The following is a 19,613-nucleotide window of genomic DNA, read 5'->3' on the forward strand; positions in this document are numbered from 1 at the left end:
TGATGGGGCTCTCAGGTTCTGGATCGGGTTGCAGAACCTGAACCGTATTTCTAAACGGGCACTCGGTTCCTGTTTGTTGACGATGCATTCCGTGACGCCCAGAGATGCGTGCAGTTTCCCTTTACACCTTCATCGCTGCTGTGTGAATTCATGCGTTGACGCGCCCAAAATGTTAGATTTATGTTGAATCCATAACATCTAGGATTTCTCACTGGAAAACAAAAAAGGGAAATAGATTTTTGAGTAATGTGTTTATATGGAGCCCCAGATTGCTCATAATTAAAAATACTGTATGTCCTTTTGCAATCAACCCTTAAATCTCTCATAAATGTATAAAAAGATCATGAAATTCCTTTAAAAACTCGCTCAGTATTTTAAAACAGTATTTCAAAATATTCATTTTTAATCATGTTGAATATTATTGTAATTCTATGGCTTTTTTCAGAAACAAATAAAACAAAGCCACTTTGGAAAATATTGATTTTGAAATTCTAGTTTCTAGAAAAAGCCATAGAATTATAATATTATTCAACGTGATTAAAAATGAATATTTTAAAATACTGTTTTAAAGCAAAATGAAATAAATTTAATAATATAATGGCTAATTTAAAATCTGTGTGCAGGTTCTTCACAGTTTCATGATCTTTGTATACATTTATGATAGATTTATTGGTTGATTGTGTGATTGCATTAGGTCTTTTTTTTTTAAATTATGAACAACTTGGGGCTCCATACATTTACACCTGCAAGATACTGCAGCTGTGCTGTAATTCCTGTAACGGCCTGCAGGGGGCTCTGAGATGCTTGCAGACAAGAGCAATTCACCATTGATTAAGTAAAGAAACAAGCTTTTTTAAAAATACTTTGATTATTCTGCTCTTCTTATTAGTATGAGTTCTATTCTTTTTGTGTGCAACATATTATCATGCACACACAAGTTAATGATCTTCTGCACACATTTGAATTTTGTTTTTCAAGACTCCATAGAGTTCTGCTGGTACAACTTTAAGATTTATCACTATGGGACTTTTTTTATTATTTTTGATTGCACAAATATTTTAATTAATTTAGAGGTAAAATAAAAGGAGATTACATACTGTTTAGGTTTTTGTTTTAAACAATTTGAAAGATTATGGAACAAACTTTTAATCCAAAAGCAGTTTTGAAGTTGCAGATTATTGAGACTAGAAATAGAAACTAAATCCAGGAAAGACATCATCTAATCAGAATTCACCAAATTCTAAGTTAAACTTTATTTCTGTTCTATGCATATTTTAGTGAATTCATTTACTTTACAGACTGTATGAATAGTGTGACTTCAACCAAAAGTGTTAATGATGTTTTTCTACCAGCAGTTTTCATAAATCCAGGATCCAAAGAGACGTCAGTCGTAGTATTTTTAGCACCTCACAATCACAAACACTATTTGTTAGGCATTTCTTTAATTAACCATAAAAGTGATCCCAGTGCTCTTTGAATGATGATTATACAAAAACCTGTGTCGTTTTCTAGGACAAAGTCTCTTTTTTCCCTCTAACTTACTGTCCAGCAGCTGAGCAAACAAAGAGGAGCCGAAGCTTTCTTGTATGGAGGCAGGAAGGTCCCCAGACACCAGTGTGGGACAGCAGATGAAGGGAAAACACCCACCAGAGGGCCTCCCCCTAGCCTGAGACAAGCAGCCCAGCACCACCCAGGAGCTCTGAGTACCCCCACCCCACCCCAAACACATGCATGGATCTGATTGTCTGCAGGTGGATGGAGCAGGGAGGCATCCTGTGGCTAAACAATTGTGGTTTTTGTGTAACAAGTACAAAATCTTTCAATTGTTATTTTTTTTGTGTTACTGATTCACAATTTGAATAAATAATTTCTGTCAAACGCAATTTTAAGCTTAAACTTCTCTCTAAATGTCCTCCATGGTGAGAAAGGTGTCACAATAGAATGGTAGGAACACTCCAAAGCAGGATTTGTACCGGAGCGACTCTGTAAGGAAGTGAGATCTTGTCCTTCAAGAACTCCCTGAAGATGCTTTTCATTCATTTTGTCTTTTTCCACTGAACTCTGGTCTAAAGTTTTTAACTTCATTTCCACTCAGACTGCCACCTGTGAACATGTACCGTTTGGCCTCCCCCATCCCATAAAAAAATAACAATTATACATCATTAATCTCATTGTTTTTTATGTAAATGGAACATTCATAAATCCACATTTTCAACTCATAGCCCTCATTTCTCCCTCTTTGTCAGTGAGGTCAAACATTCTGACAGTAAGAAAGCCATTAAAACACGTGATCTGTGTGTTTTGTATGGGATCGTTGTGTTCAATAAAGTTTGTTGAAAGAAAACCACAGTGAGATCTTCTGATCCTGCTGATACCCGCCGCTCCGGTAGGGGGCAGCCTTCAGCAAAGATCATCTCTAAACTCGAACTCATCAAAGAAGACCGGAACCGTGGTGGAAGCGTGCGGTTGCTCCGGTATCAACGCCACTTTACTCGGTTCGTCCGTGGGGACGGGTTTAGGCTTTCCCGCGCTCGGTCTTAGCATCACGAGCGGCGGGGTTCGTCCGGTCACCAGCGGAGTCTGCACCCGCTCCCCGACTGATGAACGATCTGCGACGATGGCTGCCGCCGGGAAGACGACGGAGGTTCGAGCGCCGAGCCCGGAGGACGGACACGCCGCTCCGAGCCCGAGCCTGTCCAAGAGGCAGCAGAAGAAGCTGCTGAAGCAGCAGAAGTGGGAGGAGGAGCGGGACCTGCGGAAGTACGTAGCCTTTTTTGTAATAAACTTTATTAACAAATACTGAACATACAAAACGCCAAACACAAAACTCCACACTGTGCAGTTCGCCAGGAGAATGAACAAAAAACCATTAGTCAGGGATGGAGGCACTTGCTGCGCATGCGCCGCTCTGTGGCTGTCCTCAGCTGTTTTCATTCACGTTTTCATTCTGTGTGAGAAAAACCTGCAGGTCGTGTGATGTTTGAGGACATCAGGTTAATTTATGCTCAGACTGACAGCTGTGGAGAAAACCGGAACTAACTGTTTATTCACGAACTGCTCAGGTGAAACTAAACCCCAAAGACCTCTGATAAACAGCTAAGATGCTTTTTGATAATGTCTCTTTAGAATAAACTACTCACAATAAGATAGAGATATTAATTATTACATGAGTGCTTTTACTATTTGGCTTGAATGTTAATGCAATAGGCGTTCCACTCTCCCACAAGTTCTATATGGGGTTCTGGTTCAGGTCAGGGGTCATTGCTGACCAAACCTTACGAGGCCACGCCCACTTCCTGAAGTCCAGCCACGTGGTGGAGCATCATCATCCATGAACAGGAAGCTGGGGGTTTTCTGGTGGACTTCTATGATGTCTCTGAGATCAGAACCTGCAGGGACCGGACTGTCTACAAGAACCAAACGGGTTCTGCTCTGACTGGTGATGGCGGTCCAGACTGTTGCTCCTCCTCCTCCACCACAGAACCCCGGAGACCATGTTGACCTCTGCATATCGCTCACCCCGCCTCCTCCATCTACGCTGACCCCCATCATTTCTGCACGGTGACCCTCATCATCAGTGAACAGGACATTAGACGGTTGCTGCATCATCCAGGTCGCATGGTCTGTACTGCAGATGTTCACGGCGGTGTCTTGGTGTGGGTGGAGTCACCTGCAGCGGTCGTCTGTCATTCCAGTCAAAGGGGGGCAGTCGGTTCTGAATGGTTAGTCTGGAAACCCGAGCTGTGTGCAGCTGCAACTGTGTGGTGTTAGCTAAATCAGGTCAGAGGTCATAGGTTCTGGTCATGGTGGTGGTCTGTCTGTGTAGGGGGGCTCCTCTCCTGGGTCTGTCCCAAACTCTGACAGTAGTTCTGGGTCTGGATCCAAGTCTGCTGAAGACACTTGGGCCGCCTTTACACTGCAGGTCTAGATGCCCATATCCGATTTTCTGACTATATCCGATTTTTTTGACGACCCGCTTACATCATCTTTTAAGTGACCCGTATCTGATTTTTGCATTTACAGTGTACAATGCTGAAACTATCAAACGTAGACGTTCTGAGGACTACGTAGCAGTATTTCCGCATTCCGCGGACCTCCTTCGGACTTTTGTGACTGCGGTTGTCATTGAGGCAATGCGGCGACGAAGGAGGCGTTGCCTTGGGCGCTCCAGAGGGGATGCAAAGGGGATTAAAAAGGAGGGCTGCTCGGCTCTCTCTGAGTTTTGAATGAGGAAGTGTTTGCAGACGTTTTGCTGTACTAACAGTTTGATCCAAGTGTTGAACCTTTCCTGCGCAATGACTTCTCTTTTCCGACCGTAGTCAGAAACACACGGGAGATTTCCTCGGGGTTCACTTTTCCGTTCTGAACCCTCAGCCTCCAGAGTGGGTTAAGAAAGACTCCAAAACTTTTGGGGGAGACACCTTCTTTTTAATTTACGGTTCTCCGACACTCCCCCACTCCGCGCTTACACCCCCCCCTCTCTCTCCTTACACACACACGCAAGCACGCGCGTTCACACACATACATGCCCCCCAAAGAAATAAACGGCTTCTAGCCTGTTCCATAGCAACGGTGTCCCGCTTCATTAGTTACCGTTTGCGTCCGGACCGGACATAACAGCGGTTTCCAACTACGGTCTGAAGCCTGAGGCTGAAAGGTAACACGCTGACAGCAAAATCAGCACAAAAGCACCTTAATAAGTCATGTGATCTCAGTTGGTGGTGTCCTGAATTGACGTCACTGACGCACGACTCGCATCTACTTGGGAATATCCGATTTGTCTGCTTACATGGCACACCCAAATGCACATATCCGATTTGTTTCCGATTTATTTCCACATATGAGAGTGGCCTGTATCCGATCTGAGAAAATCGGAATCCATGCGCTTTTGTCCTGCTTACACGTTCACCGGTCATATCCGATCTGTGCCAAATGAGAGGAAAAAATCAGAATTGGGTCACTTGAACCATGCAGTGGAAATGCGGCCTAGGTGACGAGTTCACCTGAACTCCTGACTGTCTGCCACCAACCTGAAGGCGCTGTGGTTTCCTGCTGTTGCAGACAGAGGAGGAAGGAGAGGAAGCAGCTGCGTCGGCAGGAGAGGCAGCATCTGCAGGACGAGGACCAAGCCGACCATCACCACGCCAGGAAGCGCTTTCGCCGAGAGGCCACGCCCAGCTCGCTGAGGCTGGTGGTGGACTGCAGCTTCGACAGCCTCATGCTCGCCAAGGTAACGGCCGTGGAGCTGCTGTGGGCGCGCGGCGGCGCCAGCACTCACGTTGTCTCGTGTGGTCGCCCCACCAGGACGTTCAAAAGCTCCACAAACAAATCCAGCGGTGCTACGCTGAGAACAGGCGAGCGGCTCATCCCGTGCAGGTCGGTGGCGTCGCGTTATCCTGGTTTGAAATCCGGTTTCAGTCTGACGTGAAAAGCTGCTCTTCTTAGTTTTATCTGACCAGCATGGGAGGACAGCTGCAGCAGAGCATGGATGAGAAGGACGGAGGATGGGTGAACTGGAAGGTAACGTCACATGACAGGAGACACACGTATGACCTAGAGAACATGTGTAGAACCTCTGGGTCTGTCCTCTGGAGAACCTACACAGACACATTTAGATGCCATGTTTTAATGCCTAATTTTTGGTATTTAAAACTTTTTTATATTTAAAAATTTATTATTTTAGTTATTTAAGTTATTTTTATCTTTTAAACAATTTATAAATGTTTTACTTTTTTTTTTTTTTTAATATTTTATTTTATTTTTCTGTTTTTTTTTTTTTAATCTTTAACAGCAGAAGCTTCATTTAAATCTATCAAATTCTACTAGAATCATCCTGACAAACTGAGAATCACCACATTCCTCTGGACACGGTCAGAGCAGAGGACCAAGAGGTGGAAGATGACAAAGGAAGAGCGCTGTGTGTCGGTTAGGGAGGAGCAGAAACACTTTAGGAGATCAGAATGTTCTTCCAGATGACTGGACGTCTACCAAAGTGATGATGAAGACTGGGAGGAAGGAACTTGGTGTTTCATCTGAAAGGAAGAAGTTCAGGAGTTTGTTCAGAGCAAAAGGTTGATGAGAAAAAGTGGAGCACAGGAGAAGAGGGAGAAGGTGGAGGAGGCAAAGGTCAAAGAAAGGAGGAAGAGGTGGATCTGTACAGGTGAGACAGAGAAGCAGAGATGGAAGGATGATCAGCAGGTGAGGATGATGAAGGACAGAGGTTTGTTGACAGGTTCTACTGGTGTGATGGAAAGACAGAGCAGAACTTTGAAGATCTGATGAATCAGGAACACGATGGAGAACAGAGGAGAAGAGATGACTGTGGAGCTGGAAGGAGCAAAGATCAGCGAGGATGAAGAGTAGAAAGACAGTTGGAGGTCTGGAAGAGTTTAGGAGAGGAGGAAGAAGAGTTTCTGACTGCTGAACAAGAACAAGAAGAGGAGGAGGAATGGAGGAGAAATGTTCTGACTCCATTTTGAAGAAGAAGAAGGGAAACGAGCAGAGAAACTACAGATGAGCCGCAATGAATTATGGGAAAGAGGAGTGGATGCCAGATTGAAGTCAGAGGATCAACAGTTTGGTTTCCTGCAGAGAAGCACAGATGTTTGCTTTGAGGAGGTTTCTGGAGAAGGTCAGGAGGAGGAGGAGGTCTGGAGTGACAGAGAAGAAGTTTGGAGTTGTTCAGAGCTGGAAGACAGAAGTGAGATGTTTGTAGATGATGAAGAGGAGTTGAAGGAGGAGGTGGGACTGTTATCTAGTTACTATGATGATGGACAGACTGACAGAAGAGGTTAGACAGAAATCTCTGTGGATCATGATGTTTGCAGATGATGGTGTGATCTGTAGTGAGAGCAGGAAGCAGGTGGAGGAACATCTAGAGAGGTGGAGGTTTGATCAGGAATGAAGGTCAGCTGCAGCAGAACAGAGCATCTGTGTGTGAATGAGAGGGACTGAAGAGGAAGGTGGGCTTACAGGGAGCAGAAGGTGGAGGACTTTGGATCAACAGTCCTGAACAACAGAAAGTCTAGGAAAGAGGTGGAGGTGGGACTGCTGAAGTCATTTTTTAAGCAAATAAAAGCTTAAAGTTCAACTGCATTGAAGAATCATCTGAATGATTGAAACATCTACTGAAAGTTTCTCTGTCCACACATCAGAATCTGTGCGCCGTCATTGTGCGTTTGTCCCGTTTGTGTGCAGGACATCAGGATTCAGACGGAACATTACAGTGAAGTGATCGGCAAAGAGGACCTGGTGTACCTCACCTCGGACTCTCCCAACGTCCTGAAGGAGCTGGACCACAACAAGGCCTACGTGATCGGAGGCCTGGTGGACCACAACCACCACAAGGTCCGCCGGACCGCCACAGCCCGCCGTTCTCACGGACGCCGTCTAACGTGACGTGGTGTTTCTGCAGGGAATCACCTTTGAGAAAGCCAAGGAGCTGGGGATCGAACACGCCCAGCTGCCTCTCAGCGCCTTTGTCAGGATGAACAGCCGCAAGGTTCTGGCTGTCAACCACGGTACGACTCTGTTGTGACTGGTTCTAGAAGGACTGTGTTTCTGAAGCTGGCTCTCGTCTGCCTGCAGTCTTTGAGATCATCCTGGCGTTCCTGGAGAAGAGCAGCTGGCAGGACGCCTTCTTCACCGTCCTACCTCAGAGGAAAGGAGCCGTGGCCTTGAACCCGGCCGGAGACGAGAAGAATCAGGACAAAGATCAGGAATTCAGTTCAGACTCTGAACCCGACACTAAATCACTTGAAAGCTCAGAAAACGTCTCCTGAAAAAAAAACCCACACCTAAAACAGAGTCAAAGGTTTTGTGAAGACTGTTCTAAACCAGATTTGATTTGCTGGTCTTGTTTTGTTTTTTTAGTTATTTATTGGAATAGATGAAAGTCTCTTTGTTTCAGTAATGATTTTAATTTTTTTAAGCATCTTTTCACCAAAATCTGATTAATTTGACCCTGAGAGGCGAGTCTGCCGACGGTTGGCGTGTGAACAGAAGTAATGACGGCTCAATAAAGACACAGCTTCATCCTAAATACTGGTTAACGGTGGAATTCTTTTATTTATTCTGAATATCAAATGGAAGCACAAAGGAAAGAATCAGTCGTTTTAGAAACCGTTCAGACAAAAACACCTGAAAGGATCAGAAATGTTCTCTTCCAGTTAAAAACAACTGAAATAATTTTTTGAATAGGGATTAAAACGGTGCATTCAGCAGATTGAACAGATTTATAAAATCCTGTTTGAACTGTGTAGAGGTGAGGGATGTTTAGAGTAAAAAGATTGTGCCTCTAAATGAAGCTCAATGCTTTTCTTCTGCAGAAATCTGTCAACATCAGAACAAGCATCAAGGTCAGAGGTCAACCTGGAAGAAGATGCTCATTATTGAGGGATTCATCCTTTAGTACAGATTTATTTTTAATTAGAATAGTTAAATAAACGTGATAAACAGAAAGTGATGAATATCTTGGAAAAGAAGGAAAAATCTTAACTCTCACCCATAATCCAACTATTTTATGCTCACATTTTGACACAATAAACATATTCACCTAAACAAAATCTAGAAAAAAAGCTCAAACTTTTTTTCAAGTGTTCATTGTCCCATTAAGCCTCTCATTTTCTAATGTATTTAAACTTTTTCTGTTTGTCCTTTTTTTTTCATTGTGTCACATTTTTCCTCATTTTCTATCCTTTCCTATTCCAAAACAAATGCTCAAACCTTTAGAGGTTATCATTTCTATTTTTTTTAGTAATTCTTTTCTTTTTTTTAATAAACAGTTTTTGTATGTAGTTTCTTTTACCACAGACACTCAGATGAGATCAAACCACGTGATCTTTTGGTTGATGCAAGTATTACAATGAATATTAAAGAGCAAACGTGTCCAGAAGAATCTGGAGCTTTTGGCTGCTGAAAGACGTTCCGTGTTTCACAGGATGTCATTTCTGCATCAAACACCAAAAACTGCTGGAGACGGTTTGTTCCCGACAGGATTTGGAGGAAAGGCTGAGTGTGAGCCAAACATTTATGATTAAGATGAAAGAAGTTTATTTTTGAACAATGCACCAAATGTACTCCACCAATCAATTCATCCTAAAATACATGAAAACAATTCACCCTAACTGTACCAGTCAACCATCTTTTTTGTACTGAAAGTAATTTTTTTTTTTTTGGAAAGTGTTTACAATTCAGCAAAGAACATCTTCACCCCAACTTCACTCTGAAATGTGAACATATAATTTTTGGCTTTCAGAGAAGAAATATGGACTCAAAGAAAAACTCATAATTAATCTTATACTTGGCAAATTTTATATCCATAAACACAAATTCTTATCATCTCCTATATTCTTCTCCATATTAATCAATCAAATTGAAATGCATTTCAGTACTATCTCTAAAAGCCTTAATCAGACAGCTGTACGTCTATATTCAATGTTTCTGTGTATACATGTTCTATGTTTGCTCTGCTGGCATATTAAATTTAATTTAGTAAAACAGTGTTTTGTACTATTTTTTATCTATATATTTTATTGTGTTTTGTACTGTATTTACTTCAATTTTGGCGCAGGTCCAAACCGGAAGTCTATAGATCAGAATCAGAATCTTTTATTGTCATTATGCTGTGCACAGTAAAAAAATTTTCAACAGCTCTCTTCCGATAAATATTATCATATTTATTACATAGATAATTCTAAAAACCGTTCAGTAACAAAAAAAAACAAATAAAAAATTGATGGAGCAACATTTGCTTTGAAATAAACTGTTGGAGACTGAAAAGCTGCTCAAATCAGTTTTTTCCTTCCGAACAAAGCCTGTTTTCCTTTAGCTAGAAAAAGAAAGGACGTAACTTTTATCCTTTTCCAGGTTATCTCGCGGCACTGGAAACCGGAAGTGGACGTTACCGTGGTAACGGGAAGACGCCCAACAGCGCGGTTCTCAGTCGGCTTTCTGCACCATGATCCCAGGGCTTCAAAGAGCCTTTAAAGTGCGCGTTGAAATCAAGTTCAGAGCGGTAAGAAAGCTCTTCTTCTTTAAAAAAAAAAAGTTTTTTTTGTGCCAAACTTCAGCTTTCAAACTGATCATTCGAGGGTCACGTGACCTCATCTATGATTCAGACCTGATCTGACCAGGATGTGTTTGCTGTCCTGCACACAGCTGGAGCACATCTGCAGTGTTTAATCTCATGCACAAGGAAGAGGGTTTGAACATGCGTGCTCCTTGTTCATGTCCAGGTCTCATGTCCTGGAGTCCATCTTCCCGCCAAAGAAGACGTTTATCTGAGCGTGTTTGTCACGGGTCAGTACCACCAGTCCGAATGCCTCCCTGCTGTCTTCCCGCTGCTGTTCCAGGAGAAGATGACCTTTGAGAAGGTAGGAAGTCCAGTTTGTCCCTGAACTCAACACTGAGAGACTCACACAACTTGATGGTCAGACTCTTCCAAATCCACCCAGCCTGCCGACCATCACACCTTCAGTGTTTAACTATAGAAAGAGACATTTTACAAACGAATACAGCGTTCATCTGATGAGTGTCAGAAAGAAGACGCATGAAACTGGAATTTTAAACTCTGCTTTCTTTAAAAAACACAGATTTTCAGGTATGCCTTTGATCCTGGAGATGTGGCTGTGATGCTGGAGCGTAAGTCACTTTCCATCCTCTTCTTTAAATGCATCGCTGCTCTATCTCTGAGCAGTCAGACTACCGTAACCCTTGGTCTATCCTAGGCACTTTACCATTGGGAGTGGGGTCATCTAGACCCACTAGACAGAGCTCTGAACCTTTTTTCTTCAATGATTTGTGATCTTCACTGGTGTCCATGGATTACATGAAATCTTTCCACCTTTATCCACCTTTGTCATGGTAGGGAGAACACCTCAATGCAAGGGTGGGGTCATTTTGACCCCATAAGATAGCACAAGGGCTAGAGGAGGGTGTTGTGAATCAACCATGACGTTGATGCAGGCATCTGATGGTAATGATCTGTTTTTTGACGATCCAATTCTTCTCCATCCCTCGTTTTTATTCATGAGTTTCAGATAAGGGAAAAGGCTTCTTTCTGTAATGACTCTGTTTTTGTGAACACAACATGAATTTGTCATCCTTGGTCCTGAGATCCAACAACACTTCTAATCTCTCCACAGATGAAACCGTCAGAGTAGAACTGGTCCAGCTGATCCCTCCAGGTGAGCTATGAGTCTAACATCTGTTAGCGTTGTAGCATCACAGTTTCATCACAATAGCAAACACAAACCCAATTGTGTATCATGATAAATGACCGTATTCTTAGTAAAGTGAGCATTGCTCAAAGGCAGCAGACTAGCACTGAGTATCTGATGCTGCATTTTCAGGAGGAACGGTGAGGTTACAGAGGAGGTTTAGGGTCAACAGGCCAGAACCAGAGAGTGTAGGAAGAGGCGTCTGCAGGCAGGCTGGAACGGGTGGAGTGGTTCGTTTGCAGAGCCTTTTGTGATGTTGGGAACACTAGACTGGCTTTTGTGTTTTTAGCTTAGCTCTGGTGAGTGCCGGTTTATGGAGGACCTTCTGGAACAGCCTGTACTTCCTGGGTTTCTCAGATTTTCAAGTGGGTTAGGGTTCAGTGAAATAAAATGACACAGTCTTTCTTTCAGCGGGACACCTTCTGGCCAGCTTTGAAGAAAACACCAGAAATTTTTTATTCCCAGAACCCAAACTGGTTCCCCCCTTTTCTGGACTGGACCGAGAGGCTCTGATGGTGCGAGCACCGTACTTCCCAGTAGGTCCTAAATTTGGGTCTCATCAAGCACGTTCACTTTTAGTACTTTGTAGAAATGAGTCTTTTCCAAACTTGGAATCTCATTTAGTTCATCAAACACATTTCAATTCTGTAAGTTAGCAAAAAAGTTCTCACTTGTATCTTCTGCTAATTTTCTGAAAGTCCCTTTTTGTGTTTTCTTTAGGGCATCGCTCCACGGCTGGAGTTTTCTACCAAAACCAGCATCACCCAGTGTTTACCTGACTCAGAAACCAGCATTTACCCCAATGTGCTCATGGTAACACAACTCAGTTCAAGCTGGCAGTGGTCCGAATGAAAGCCGACCCGTTCTAAAGAACCAGATGCAGGACGACTTTTCTGCTCTGTGTTTGAAGAGGCCAGAGACACACAGGAAACGCTGTCCCTCCAGGAGGCGAAGGATGGCTTCTCCAGAAGGGAAACCCCCCCAGACTCACCGAGGGAGGCGAGCCGGCAGCGCCGACCCACACAGCACTGCCAGGCGCCAGTCCCTGTCCCCTCTGAGACGGAGAACCGGTTGGAAAACCAACACCTCTCAGCCTGTGAGTCCCACTACAGACTCAGCTCTGTTTACATGGAAATGGTTGACTTTATCACAGTTTGAACGCCAACATGTGATTAACACTTAAAAAACAGCAGGGGAGTTTTTTTTTTTTACAAACAAATACATTATCAGAACAGCAAATATCCATTTGAAGCTTTCGGTTGTTTTCTGAAGTAAACATAAAATACATTTTATGAGCTGTGAACAAAGACGTTGGAGACTATTTGTCCATCATCAAACACAGCAAAGACTCTGGAAAAAGACAAGAGGGTACAGCGGACAGACATGAAGGCAGTCGGGTCACGTTGTGGAGTTTGTCTCCGTGTTTTTCTTCAGCTTCATGTCTCATGTTTTCACTTCAGGCGTGCTCACCTGCATCTTTGCTCTGCCTCCTCCTCTTTTTGAAATAATACAGATTGACTGCAGATATTTCAAAATGTTCAACCATGTCGATGCAGGCGAACACATGTTTCTGAGCAAACATGAATCATACAGGTGTTTTTATGCCTCCGGCAGCAGAATCTGATCTGACGGACAGGATGGTGATGGAGAACCAACCAGACATTGTAGTGGTGGATAAAGAACAGAGGAAAGCCGTTGTGATGGATGTGGCAGTGCCAAGCGATGGGAACATCAGGAAAGAAGGGACATGAGAAACTGGAGAAATACCAGGGACTCAGAGAAGAACTGGAGAAAGCCTGGAAAGTGAAGGTGACAGTGGTGCCTGTGGTAATTGGAGCACTCGGGTCAGTAACCCCCAAGCTGGAGGAGTGGCTACAACAGATACCTGGAAAGACCTCAGACCTCTCAGTCCAGAAAAGAACAGGAACAGCTAAGGTACTGCGCAGGACCCTCAAGCTCCCAGGCCTCTGGTAGAGGACCCGAGCTTGGAGGAGAAACCACCACGGAGGGGGAGAAGAACATTTGAACTGTCCAAGGACACCAGAGACAAGATTTCAGACCTGAATCAGACTGAGATGAACCTATCGGCATTAAGCAGAAGCTTGGAGAGCAGAGATCAGCTGTTGGAGCAAATATTAGAAAATGGAAGTAAAACCGGATCACAGTTTATCTCCCTTCACCTGGTGGAGAACAAATGATTTGGAGAACGGTAAGAAAAGAGACCAGAACCAGACCAGAGCCCCAACTCTAACCAGAGACACACAGGAGGAACTGGTCAATGACCACAAAGGTTACCATAGCAACACACCGGGTCGTCATGGACTCAAGTCCTGCTGAGCTCCAGAGGTCACCCTGTTTAAGCCAGCAGATGTCCGGACCCGTCTGAAGTTCTCCAGAGACCATCTGGATGATCCAGAGGAGGAACTGGTAGATGGTCATGTGAGTTATATTCCAATTACAGCATACCTACTGTGAAGCATGGGGGTGGAAGCATCATGGTATGGCTGCTTTTCTGCAAAAGGGGTCAGGGCGACTGATCTGTGTAAAGGACAGGAGGAATGGATCCATGAGTGGTGATATTTTGGATAAAGACCTTCCATCAGTGAGAACCTTGATGATGAAACACGTCTAGATCTTCCAGCAGGATGACGATCCCAAACTCATCGCTTGGACGACACAAAAAGCATGTCAGGGTTCTGGGGGGGTTTAGCCAATCTCTGGACCTCAATCCAGTAGATGATCTGTGGAGTGCTGCCCAACAACAGCCCCAAAACCTCATTTTCATTCTGACTCACAGCTGACTCTAAGATGAGCAGCCAAAGACCAAAGTCATCTTTTTAAGTGGAGTAATATGCATAAACGGTGTCTGACAAATACCCTTGTTGCCCCACTATGTACACATGGTTGCCTGTCTTTTAAGCCAGCAGGGGGCAGAGAAGAGCTGTAAGATCAGCTTCCAGTCAGCGAATCTGCCCACATTCCAGTTGACTTTCCAAAAACTCTGCTGTCTGATGGACATTCGTTTAACGGACGTCAAATTTCAGAGATGTGACGAGATATAATGTTCAAGACTCAGGTGAATGGAGTTTCCAGCCCCCCCTCACCTTTCAAAGCTCAGAAATGTGTTTTCAGAAATGCTGTTTCCTCGTTGGATCGGACATTTATGGTTATATAGCTCTGCCTGCCTGACCCAGAACTCTCTAACAGAAAACAACACCATGCATTTAGTGCTCTGGAACTAACCGTCATAAAGATTAATGATCAGATTTCTGAGTTTCTTATCTCGTTATATTTCTTTATCTTGTTTTAATCTTCAACTGAAAATCCTCCATGTCTGCACTGTCAATAGTGGACCTGACGCACACATTACAGAGAGATTAGATCCAATCTAATCACAGAAGGATTCATTTTATGAAATGCAGGTTAGATGTTTCTAGACTTTTATGATGTGCCTTCAGTGTTAGTATTTTGTCTGTAACAGTCTCTGCAGCTGTTTTCACTCTTTCAATGCATTTAGATCATTGATCAGGACATTTGTCCTCACGTTTACGTGTTCATCAGTGTCATGCGTGGACTCAGAGGAGGTAAATAAACTCTCTTCCTGCTTGTTTTGCTAGGCAGGACAAATTCCACAGGAGGATTCTGGCTCTTTGGGACGGTTCGGGTCTGCGGGGACAGAGTACAGTCCCGACCCTTCGGCGCTGTTGTGGCCCAACAGAAAACCCCCTGGGTAGGCTGGCAGGTTTGAATCTTCACTGGTTCGCCTCGTGAAAACCTCGTTCTTCATCGTCTGTTTGATTGTCTAGATCTGAGTCCAGATCTCACAGAGTCTGGGAGGAGGTTCACGAGCGTGTTCGGGGGCTCCTCACCACGCCAAGAGCTGTGCGCCGACTGATCTACGTAAGAACTATGACAGAGATGCACACGTGGCTCTCAGCGGCTTCTCATACTGAACTTATGACCCGGTTACATGTTGAGACGAAAGCTGTTCTGCCTGTGTTTACATGTGAGATCAGGTCACAGAAAATGCATGCTGGGTCAGATGACCTCTGATGTGTTATCAAGACGAGTTAAACTAGAAGGAGCCGCAGTTCCAGAAGAAACTGCAGGGTTGATGCTTTATTGCTGAATGAAAATGAAACTTAAAGCATAATAATTGGTAAATAATAAAGTGAAAAAAGCACAATAACATAAAAGATATGTTTGTGAAAAATGCCAGAGCCGGGTATCGAACCAGCGAGCTTCTGCACCAAAGATTCCCTATGGATTTCAATGGAAGCAGAAATCCTGGAATATTTGGAAAAGTTGAAGGATTTGAATGACCAAAAGTCAAAGCTGCAAAAAGCTGAAAGAGCTGAACATTTGAATAGTTGAATGGTTAAAATAGATGAAAAATTGTAGGAGGTAAACGGGAAAAAATGATGGAAGATACTAGAATAAAGAAAGAGAAACAGGAAAACACTGGATTACAATGTTTGATAAATTGTCTCTATGTAACGTTTTAGCAGTGAACGTTTAACTGACACTGTTGTTGTTTTTAGGGAGCGTCAGTCTCAGAGGTTGACGAGGTTCTGGCCAGGAGATCCGTGTCTCCAGATCTACAGTAACGTCCTCTGCAGCTTTGCCTGTTTGGACTCAGGCTGATGCTTTAGAAGTGACAGTAAAAGATTCGGTACATAAATGTTACCTCTGCACCAATTCCTCATGTGGCCTTTTTCTGCTCAATCTGCTCATTAAAGAAAATAAAAACTATAGTCCAATATGCCAAACTTGAAGAACTTTTTTGTTGGAAACATCTTTTTTCCACATAGGAAGGCATTTTCCATCTTTTTCTAAATTTTCTTTATGACATTTTGCTCTGTTGTATTGTTCCGAATAATCCACATTTCCCTAACCGCTCAGTCAAGCCTGACCTTCTGCAGGAAAACTCACAAAAAGCTGCAAACATCTGTGGTGCAGCAAAAACCAAAACATGCATCTGAAAATCCTCACATTCTTTGACTGAAAGTTCTGAGTTCTTGACTTAAACACTTTTGCAGGATTGTTATTTGTGTTTCACTTCCAGGATCAATGCAGCCGCCTTCTGAAGTCTTTCTTCTAACTTGAACAACGGTAACAGTTTTTATTTTATTTTATTTTATTTTCATATACTTTATTTATCCCTCAATGGGGAAATTCTTCTCTGCATTTGACCCATCCCCTGGGGGAGTGGTGAGCTGCAACTGAACTGCGCTTGGGAGGCCTTGCCTAAGGACCCTCACTAAGTGATGTTAACTGCTCGTCATTGATATGATAATTGTCCCCAGTGCCATTGTTTCTTCCCCCCGGGAATCGAACCCTGGATTCCTGCATGGTAGCCGCTCACCTTACCAACCGAGCTATTCAGCCACTCAAATGAAACAGTTTTATTTAAGAAAACCAGAACGTTTGTTCAAAACAATGCAGGATTCTTCTGGGTTGCTTCTGTGGAGCCACTCTAGAACCCGTTATGCTGTGTTATGTTCTTTACCGGACCTTGAAAGGAGCAAAGTGTTTGACATGAGGCAGTAGATCCCAGCTTTGGTTTTTATGTCACGTTAAACTGACTTCAGAGCTCCAATGGATTTATCCGACTGTTCAGCGGTGTGTGGAGTGTTTAATGTACTGAACGGGAAGTTTGGTTCTGTTTTAATCAAATGTGCTGAGGCTGAATATCTGTTATGTTTTTAGATTGAACATAAGAAGGAATTATGGCTTTATGGTCAACTTGTAACAAGATGACTTTGTCAAGTTCTTGGCTAAATCATCGGGGCAATAAAAGAGAAGCAGTGCAATGCTGCACCACTGCTGTATTTCAAAGAAAGGGTCGATGCCTGAGAGGGATAAAAAGCCTGATTGTATCTGGAGCTTTGGGATCTATGGAGGCTGGAAACAGATTCTAGTTCATGATATTCTACACAGATGAATACTGACAGAACCTCAACACTGTTCTGACTGATCAGTCGAGGTAATGAGGACTAATCTGCATGGTGACACATAGCGTACAAAGATGGAAAAGCAAAAATCAATACAAATAAAGTATAATTAGTAAACTGTTACATCTTTCAATGTGTCTCTGCTCTTTCCACCACATCCCAAAGGTTATCTATTGGGTTCTGGTGACTGTGGAGGCCGTTTGAGTCCAGAGAACTCTTTGTCATGTTCTAGAAACCAGTCTGAGATGATTCCAGCTGGATGACATGGAGCCTTATCCTGCTGGAAGTAGCATCAGAAGATGGTCCACTGTGGTCAGAAAGGGATGGACATGGTCAGCAACAATACTCAGGTAGACTGTGGCGTTGGAACCATACTCAACTGGTAATAAGGGGACCAAAGTGTGCCAAGAGAATATCCCCACACCATGACACCACCACCACCAGCCTGAACCGTTGACACAAGGCAGGATGGATCCATGCTTTCATGTAGTTGAGGCCAAATTCTGACCCTACCATCTGAATGTGGCAGCAGAAATGGAGACTCATCAGACCAGAAAACGTTTTTCCATCTTCTATGGTCCAGTTTTGGTGAGTCTGAGTGAATTGTAGCCTCAGTTTCCTGTTCTTAGCTGACAGCAGTGGTACCCGCTGTGGTCTTCTGCTGCTGTCATCCATCTGCCTCCAGGTTGGACGTGTTGTTCTTTCAGAGATGCTCTTCTGCAGACCTTGGTTGGAACCAGTGGTTCTCTGAGTTCCTGTTGTATTTCAGCTGGAACCAGTCTGACCTCTGGCATCAACAAGACTTTTCCATCCACAGAACTGCTGCTCTCTGGATATTTTCTCTTTTTTGGACCATTCTCTGTAAACTCTAGAGATGGTTGTGGGTGAAAATCCCAGTAGATCATCAGTCTCTGAAATCCTCAAACCAGCTCATCTGGCACCAACAACCACATTCAAAGTCACGTCAGTCACCTTTCTTCTTTGTTCTGATGCTGGTTTGAACTGCAGCAGATCATCTGGACCATGTCTACATGAATTGAGTTGCTGCCATGTGATTGGATGATTAGAGACTTGTGTTAACAAGCATTTGGGCAGATGTACCTGATATAGTGGCTGGTGAGTGTATAACTCCAGTCAATGATTCATTTGACAATCAAGACAGATTTCTGTTTATTTCACATACTTTTTAGTTTATCACCAAGACTTCTTGAGCCATCATGGTTCATTACTTTGGAGGAATTTTTCCCGCCGTCTTTGCTGCTGTGCGTTGGATTTCTAACCTGCTGGATGGTCCAGGGCTTGAGTGGCTGAACACAGACTTTCAGGGCCTCAATGAGCTGCATCACAGTAGATTTCAGTTCTGTGCTAATCCATCACACTGTTTCTTTGCAATGTCTGAAAAAAGTAGCTGCTGGTGTTCCAGAGTTCCCAGAAAGTTATCCGTCACAGTTCTAAACAATGAAGCGGTCTAGAATGTGCAGGATGTTATCCAACCTTCAGAGAATGGGTTAACCCTTGTGCTATCCTAGGCACTTTAACGTTGGGAGTTGGGTCATCTAGACCCACTAGACAGTGCTCTGAACCTTTTTTCTTCAATGATTTGTGATCTTCACTGGTGTCCATGGATTACATGAAATCTTTCCACCTTTATCCACCTTTGTCATGGTAGGGGGAACACGTCAATGGAAGGGGGGGGGTCATCTGGACCCCATAGGATAGCACCAGGGTTAAAACAGCCCTGATTCAGCTCTGCTGCAGCCTGGTCATGCTTACTGAGGGGCAGGCGTAAAAAACCCCAGAGTTCACCAATAACCATCGCTGGGAAGCAGTGCTGGAACAAAGAACTCTCGTTTGAGTCTTTGGTTGAGAATCATCAGGGTTTATTCCCAACACTCACTGCCATAAACCGTTTTCTCCAGGTTTTGCTTCATTCCACTTCTTCAAGTGATTCTTTTAGTGCGTTATTCTGTAATTAACAAAGAATAAATGACAAAATACGAACATATTTTAGATGGAAGCTTTTCAAATAAAGGATTAAATGGCGCATGCAGACACAGGACACCCACCTCCTGTCAGCATTACTGTTCCGTCTTTTGCTTAATCCTGGTCCAATGCCACAGATAGCAGAAGCTGCTGCTGCTAAAACACACTAATTCCTCCCCTACTCACTATATAGTGCACTATATAGTGTACTGTAGTGTACTGTGTACTATATAGTACACAATATAGTACTATATAAGGCATTCATCATTTTGTAGTGCTGTCCCAATCTACAATTCCAAAATCCAGTGCCCAGAAGTCTCTGCGAAAAACCAGTGTGCATCAATGCTGACTGGATCAGTGAATATAGACCACAATGCAAAAATAATTTATTTAAATGTATCTTTTCATAAACCATCAACGTTTTTATCTTCAGAAGGAAGTGGATTCATTAATAATT

At 43.4% G+C, this 19,613-nt stretch overlaps 2 protein-coding genes across 4 annotated transcripts; both read left to right on the forward strand.

Annotated features, from left to right (window-relative positions):
- Positions 1-2,185: 2,185 nt before the first annotated feature.
- Positions 2,186-8,041, forward strand: trmt10a (tRNA methyltransferase 10A). The gene is made up of 7 exons (XM_011487797.4): positions 2,186-2,760; positions 5,062-5,230; positions 5,305-5,376; positions 5,446-5,520; positions 7,198-7,347; positions 7,415-7,520; positions 7,588-8,041. The coding sequence occupies exons 1-7, from the start codon at positions 2,618-2,620 to the stop codon at positions 7,779-7,781; spliced, it is 909 nt and encodes a 302-aa protein (XP_011486099.1). The 5' UTR covers positions 2,186-2,617; the 3' UTR covers positions 7,782-8,041.
- A 1,769-nt stretch (positions 8,042-9,810) lies between these two features.
- spata6l (spermatogenesis associated 6-like) lies at positions 9,811-15,988 on the forward strand. Of its 3 annotated transcripts, XM_078936585.1 has the most exons (12): positions 9,811-10,015; positions 10,236-10,373; positions 10,593-10,641; positions 11,145-11,186; positions 11,352-11,449; positions 11,509-11,584; positions 11,685-11,755; positions 11,940-12,032; positions 12,130-12,315; positions 14,837-14,949; positions 15,026-15,119; positions 15,761-15,988. In XM_078936585.1, the coding sequence occupies exons 1-12, from the start codon at positions 9,959-9,961 to the stop codon at positions 15,824-15,826; spliced, it is 1,083 nt and encodes a 360-aa protein (XP_078792711.1). In that variant the 5' UTR covers positions 9,811-9,958; the 3' UTR covers positions 15,827-15,988. The 3 variants fall into 3 exon arrangements, with proteins under 3 accessions (XP_078792711.1, XP_004080145.1, XP_020567503.1); XM_004080097.4 differs by lacking the exons at positions 11,352-11,449; positions 11,509-11,584 and having other exon boundaries at positions 11,631-11,755; XM_020711844.2 differs by lacking the exons at positions 11,352-11,449; positions 11,509-11,584.
- Positions 15,989-19,613: the final 3,625 nt, after the last annotated feature.

The sequence above is a fragment of the Oryzias latipes genome, chromosome 18 (assembly GCF_053564925.1).
Source record: "Oryzias latipes strain Hd-rR chromosome 18, Olatipes_Hd-rR_3.1".
In the NCBI taxonomy this organism is placed as follows: Eukaryota; Metazoa; Chordata; class Actinopteri; order Beloniformes; family Adrianichthyidae; genus Oryzias; species Oryzias latipes.